Below are 6,822 nucleotides of genomic sequence, written 5' to 3'. Positions count from 1 at the left end.
TACAGGGCGTGGGCCCTGCACTTGATAGGATAGTCTGTACATCAGCTGGTCCTCATCTTCATCCTCACCGCTGGGACTCAGGCCTCCATCGCTGCTGTCTGGGGTCTGGGCCACTCTTTCACCATCACTACCCACTTCTGCCTCCTGTGAGCCTGCCTTGGAGCCTGGCTTTGGGGAGCTAGAGGCTGGGCTGGTAGGGCTCTGGCTGCCCTCGATAACAATGTCACAGGTCTTTGGGCTCCAGGCCTGGTCCCGGCTCTCTAGGTCCAGGGACATTAAAAAGTCAGAGTCCTCTGTGGGGAGAAAAGTGGGTGAGGACTTGATAAGCCCTAGTAGATACTTGTAGGCCCAGTTCTTATCTGCAGATGGGTGACCCTCAACAGTCACAGAGTTGTTTTCGCTGCCCACAAATTCACAGTTTTCCAGGACACACAGGGGCACGTTGTGCAGGAAGACATGAGTGTTTTTGAAGGTACAGAACTTCACTTGGCAAGTACCCGGACCGTGGACCTGGATGTGCCCATTCTCAAAGTTGCAGTTGTCAAATTGGACATGACCTGATGTTGTCTGGGGAATGAAAAGAAGAAAATGGCTGTAAGAGGGATGAGATTTGTTTTGGACTCTAGCTGCCCTTTAAGGAGGGTAGAACATGGAAAGGCCATTTGTTCTGCTGATCATCTTCCCCTCCCCACTGGGGTCTGGACGTCAGCTGTCCCCAAAATGAACTGGGGAGCTGCTCTGCATCGGAGAGGGAGGGAAACTGGAGCTGCCTGCACCTCCATCCTTCTAATCTCAAAGGAAGAGAGACAAGTAGATGATGGCAGAGAAGTTCACACTGCATCATGACTCCTCCTAAAACCTCAAGTCTCAAGCCATGCGCCAGGGCTGGGACAGGCAGTGAGAGAGGCCTGGCCACATGTGCTGGCAAAGAGTTCTGTGTGGCAACTGATGCATGTGGTGCACAGCAAAACATGTCTCTAAAGAGAGAGGACAAAGTATACTGCCATCGCCAGGAAGCACTGAACAGTAGTTTAAAGCATGGGCTCTGCCAGGTGTGGTGGCTCATGCCTGTAGTTCCAGCACGTTGGAAGGCCAAGATGGGCAGATCACTTGAGGTCAGGAGTTCGAGACCAGCCTGGTCAACATGGTGAAACCTCATCTCCACTAAAAATACAAAAATTAGCCAAGTGTGGTGGCGTGCGCCTATAGTCCTAGCTACTTGGAAGGCTGAGGCATGAGAATAGCTTAAGCCTGGGAGGCAGAGGTTGCAGTGAGTCGAGATCGCGCCAGTGCACTCCAGCCTGGGCGACAGAGCAAGATTCAGTGTCAAAAAAAAAAAAAAAAAAAAAAAAAGCATGGGCTCTGGGGGTTGACAAGTGTTATTTTGGACAAATGACTTCACCTCTTTAAGCCTCAGTTTCCTTGTCTGCAGCATGGGGCTCACTAGTTCACAAAGCACCATGCTAGGCACAAACTTGGCACTCAGTCAAAGTCAGTTATTATCATCTGGGGTCAGGGACACAAGGAGCAGAGTGTCCTCAAGAGTTTGGGGTGGAGATGGGGCAGTGCCAAACTCTCCTGCCTAATTCATTTGGGCCCCTTGGCTCTCTGGGCCCGACTGAGAAGCAGTCTTGGTGAGGCCCATTCACTCTCTATTCCTGAAAAAGACCTGTTTCTGGATTTCACACGTACTTCATCAGATGTATTTGAACCATCAAATGAGGGACTATCTCATGATTCTATTTAATAATCCAGACGTACTTACCCCTTGAACAATTTTTAAAATTCTCTAGCAGTGATCTTTGATAGATTGTCCCAGAATTTAAGCCCCCTTAACTTCTCCAAGTTCTTCCTTATGGCTAACCTAATTTTTCCTTGCTATTTAAATCCATTTTCTCTCTAAAGATAAAAGCCAGCTCTCTGGAGATGCAGAGCCACTGCTAAGGTTCTCCTTAGAAGTCATTGAAAACTGCTGTGAAATCGCCTTGGGCTTTGCATTTTTCAGGCAAGACCATCCCAGGCCCCTGTGCCTCCTTTAGTTGAAAAACAATCACGGACTGAATACTAACGAACGTATGTTATATGCTAAGCACTAAGCCAGAGGGCAGGCTACGAACAAGTCTAATGCCAGGCCTCATCCCTTGAGGATCTATGGTTGTACTTCTGAGGGAGAAGTAGAGGCTGAAATCAAAATATTACTCTAAGAATAAATGCATTACACAATGTGAAGGGTCTGGAACATTGTTTCTTTCCAGAAACAAACTCTCCTTCTGGGCCTGCAGAGCAGCACCGGGAAGTTCATCAGTTCTTCTGAAATACTCTAGGACTAAAACACAGGCTTTTAAGCTTTTAGGTAACATAGCATGATGTAATTTTATAAGCATTTAGATGAGAAGGCCTGAATTTGGGATCTAACTTCCCTAATTACCCACTTGAGAAAGTTACTTACCATCTCTGACCTTCAGTAGCCCTCATTTGCAAAATAGGGATACTACATCTACTTCATCTACACACATGTTTGCTGTGGGGGTCCAATGAGGTGACAGATGGAAAGTCACCTAGGTTATGAATAGGCTTTGGATCTTACTAAGTCTGAGACCTTGATATGACACTTAATCTTGCTGAACCTCCATTTCCTCATCTATAAAATCAGATGACATTACCTATCTCATAGACATGTGGAGAGGAACCCATGAGATAATGGCTATAAGGCATATGGCATGCATATGACATATGTCTGTTATAAATGACCAGTGGTATAAGGATCATTACAAACATGAGAGACAATTGTTATTGGTAATAATGACAATATACTTAAAAAAATCTTATATATATATATACACACACACACACATATATATATACATATATATAGTTTTCTTTTTTTTTTTTTTTTTTGAGACGGAGTCTTGCTCTGTCGCCCAGGCTGGAGTGCAGTGGCTAGTGACTCAGCTCACTGCAAGCTCTGCCTCCCGGGTTCACACCATTCTCCTGCCTCAACCTCCAGAGCAGCTGGGACTACAGATGCCCACCACCACACCAGGCTAATTGTTTTTTGTATTTTTAGTAGAGATGGGTTTCACCGTGTTAGCCAGGATGGTCTCGATCTCCTGACCTCGTGATCCGCCCATCTCGGCCTCCCAAAGTGCTGGGATTACAGGCTTGAGCCACCGCGCCTGGCCGTTTTTTTTTTTTTTGAGACGAAGTCTCACTCTTGTTCCCCAGGCTGGAGCGTGATGGCAGGATCTCAGCTCACTGCAACCTCGGCCTCCCGGGTTCAAGCGATTCTCCTGCGTTACTCTCCTGCTGCCACCATGCCCCGCTAATTTTGTATTTTTAGTAGAGACAGGGTTTCACCATGTTGGTCTCGAACTCCTGACCTCCAGGTGATCCACCTGCCTTGGCCTCCCAAAGTGCTGAGATTACAGGTGTGAGCCACTGCGCCCGGCCAAAAATCTTTTATTTTTTATGAGCAGGCAGGAAAGCGATGTAATTTTTATTGACTGCCTACATAATCCAAGTTTCTAGGCAATGTATAAGCTATAGACTGTTCTGCCAGGAACTACCAACACCTGGATACCTGCTTTACTTTGAACCATCTTCTGGCTCTGAGTTCACAGAAGGAATGTGTTGGACAAATATTTCCTGACCTTCTCACCATCGCCCTTGAGAATTAGCAAATCATGGTAAAAGCCTGCCCTCCCTTGATCCCATACAGGGTGTGGGGTTCATGTGCTGAAGGTGACTAGTCCTGTATAGCCTTTTTCCTCTGTGGCTCTCGCTCGGGCCTGCCTCCACGAGCAGCTAATGTGCTTTCTGCTTCCTGTCACTAAGTAGCATGCTCCCAGAACCCGGCTTTCCCGCCTAGCTGCTCCACTGGTGGCTCCAGTTGGTCCAGTTGGAAAGGGAAGAGGTGCAAAAGAATTTTGGTTCCAAGCCCAAGCCATTTTTAAATACAGCTTTACCAGGAATAAAGCAGAATTCTGAGCTCTACTGATCACTGTGCCTGTTTCTCAACTGGTTCAGCACTCAGAGGAGTATGAGTATAATAATAACTCCTAACTTTCAATTCCAACCAAAAAAGGGATTAAAAACCCAGAAAAGAGGCCAAGCCCCTGGGGTCAGGACTAGAAAGGCCATCTATTGATGTGGACACCCACCTTATACATGATGGGTGAGAACCAGGCTGGCATGAAGACGAGGTTGCACAGGCGTGTGGTTGAGCAGTGCTGATCAATGCTGGCCAGCAGGGCCACTTCACCCAACTTCCCCTGCCCTACAATCTCCACGGGCACCTTCAGGATGATTTCACCTTGCTCTTCGTACACACCTGGGAAGAGCACAATTCGGTCATACAGGCTGGCCATGGCCAAGGCACTGCCCAGGCTGTCAAACTCATGGCCTGGTCCAACACTCAGGGTACGTCGTTCCCTCCTCCGGCGGAACAGAGAAAAGCAGACGGAAGACTCCAAGTCCAAGGCATTCTTGGTCCATGTCTTGGAGGCAAGGTAATGCTGCTTGAAGGCTTCTCTCCAAGACTCAGGCTCCACATCTGGCTGGTTGGGCCAATTGGGATGGCGGCACTCGGTGCAACCCAGACATAGCTGCCGCCAGCGGGTGCTGTCGAGACTGAGGATCAGTTCATACCAGGCCCTGCATACCAGGCTGCAGCGGCCCAGGTCGGGAAGGTGCAAGTAGGCTAAGATCATGCGCCACAGCTCCAAGGGCAGGCCACCAGCCTCCATGGTCACCTAGGAGACAGACACAAAACAAAAGAGATCTCTGTCTATCCTACTTACCAGTCCCCCTTTTAAATTTTTTTTTTTTTAGATGGAGTTTCACTCTTGTTGCCCAGGCTGGAGTGCAATGGCACGATCTCGGCCTCGCCACAACCTCCACCTCCCAGATTCAAGCGATTCTCCGGCCTCAGCCTCCCAAGTAGCTGGGGTTACAGGCATGCACTACCACACCTGGCTAATTTTGTATTTTTAGTAGAGACCGGGTTTCTCCATGTTGGTCAGGCTGGTCTCAAACTCCCAACCTCAGGTGATCTGCCCAGCTTGGCCTCCCAAAATGCTGGGATTACAAGTGTGAGGCACCGTACCCGGCCTCCAGTACCTTTCTTAAAATACCCCCTGCCATCTCCTGAGCCCAAGGGTGAGCAAATAAACAAGGCCCAGCCAGTCAGAGGACCCATCCTTTCAATATGAATCCTACTCTAGATTTTTCTACCAGGAATTAGCAAGGAAGACTCTCTTTTCTCTATGGTCAGATGTTATGAGGCTATGACTCCAGAACTGCCAGGTTCACCACCGTGTGGAGGAAACTTTGTGGTATAAAAGCCAAACAGAAATATGACACTTTAAAAAGAGGAAGAAAACAAGGTGAGCACGTGCGTGTGTGTCTCCTGATAGCACCGATTCCAGATTCTTAAAGATGTCTTAGAATCTACAGTTCTTCCTTCAATTTTGTAGGATATCCCAATGGCCTTCTACTAAATCCCCCTTTTGCTCAAGCTGGTTTGATTTGGGTTTCTATGACTTGCAACTAGAAGAGTCTGGACTCCTAAGAGGGAACACACCTTTGGCTGTTAGGCTCCTAGAGCTCTGGATCACCTACACTCTCAGGGAAGAGACCTCTATCTCTTCATACTATTAGGAAAGAACTGAGGCAGTGACTGTCCATCTCTCTGTCTCTGCTCATTCCCAGATCAAGTAATTACTGTTTCCCCATGTGGGGCAGCCCCAGGAAAGACTACTGCTGAATCAGATGCTGTGGGTTTTGGTCCTGGCTCTGCCATTGGTTATCCTGAGCAGTTAATTGGTTATTCTGAACCCCTATGGGCTGGCTGCCCAGCCACCTACCTATTGCTTTTTCTGGAAAATCTTCTTCTCCCCTACCAGTGATTTAAATCACATGATTATAGAGGTAAGGCTCCCCGCAGATGTGTGTGTAGAACAAAGGATCCCCGACCCCTTGACTGCTACTGATTGGACTCTGGATGGTTCTAAAGGGGCCATCGAGACCTTTCCCAGGAGAACAGGAGTTGCAATTCTAGAATCAGGCTGGCCTCATTCCTGAATGGTGGGGAATGAGTGGCCTCTTTCCTAAGCTATAAACTCAGGAATAGCCTCTGGTGATCATTTTCCCCAGGCTGGGGCATAGGAGGAGAAAAGACAGAAGAAGCTGATCTACATTGAGAGAAGAATAAATTAGAGACACAGAAAAAAGCAGAGAAAAGGGCAGAAGCAAGGGCCGTCCAGTTTTCTATAGCACTGCAGGTCATGGCTCTAGTCTATTCTCAAAGCCCAGCTTTATCCTTGCCCTTTGAATGCCATCAGATATCCCTGATGATGTAAGCTGGCTTCATTTACTTGTTTTTATACCTAGTTGAAGGTCTCTCATTTATGAGTGTCAATTTTCCCACTTAAAAAACAAGGGGACCGAGTAGATGACCTAGAGCAACTTCCAAGTCTGAAACCCAAGTCCCTAGACAACTAGAAAGCAGAAACTAGAAAAATGGCCGGACATGGTGGCTCACGCCTATAATCCCAGCACTTTGGGAGGCCAAGGTGGGTGGATTACCTGAGGTCAGGAGTTCCAGAGCAGCCTGGCCAACGTGGTGAAAACTCGTCTCTACTAAAAAACACAAAAATTTGGCTGGGTGCAGTGGCTCGTGCCTGTAATCCCAGCACTTTGGGATGCCAAGGCAGGTGGATCACCTGAGGTCAGGAGTTCGAGACCAGCCTGGCCAAAATAGTGAAACCCTGTCTCTACTAAAAATACAAAAAAATTAGCCAGGCTTCGGGGCGTGTGCCTATA

At 47.8% G+C, this 6,822-nt stretch overlaps 1 protein-coding gene across 1 annotated transcript in view; it reads right to left on the bottom strand.

Annotated features, from left to right (window-relative positions):
* The window catches only part of FBXO10 (F-box protein 10), a 69,225-nt gene that overhangs the window by 31,043 nt on the left and 31,360 nt on the right, over positions 1–6,822 (bottom strand). Inside the window, exons 3-4 of the mRNA XM_011970111.1 lie at positions 4,161–4,751; positions 5–567 (exon numbers count right to left, since the gene is read on the bottom strand). Coding sequence (XP_011825501.1) covers positions 5–567; positions 4,161–4,745 — 1,148 coding nt within the window. The 5' untranslated portion in view covers positions 4,746–4,751. The remainder of the gene's footprint in view (positions 1–4; positions 568–4,160; positions 4,752–6,822) is intronic.

Source organism: Mandrillus leucophaeus, unplaced genomic scaffold, assembly GCF_000951045.1.
Source record: "Mandrillus leucophaeus isolate KB7577 unplaced genomic scaffold, Mleu.le_1.0 Scaffold929, whole genome shotgun sequence".
Lineage (NCBI taxonomy): Eukaryota > Metazoa > Chordata > Mammalia > Primates > Cercopithecidae > Mandrillus > Mandrillus leucophaeus.
Note: the sequence above shows the minus strand (reverse complement) of the source record. Positions and strands in the feature narration are given on the sequence as shown.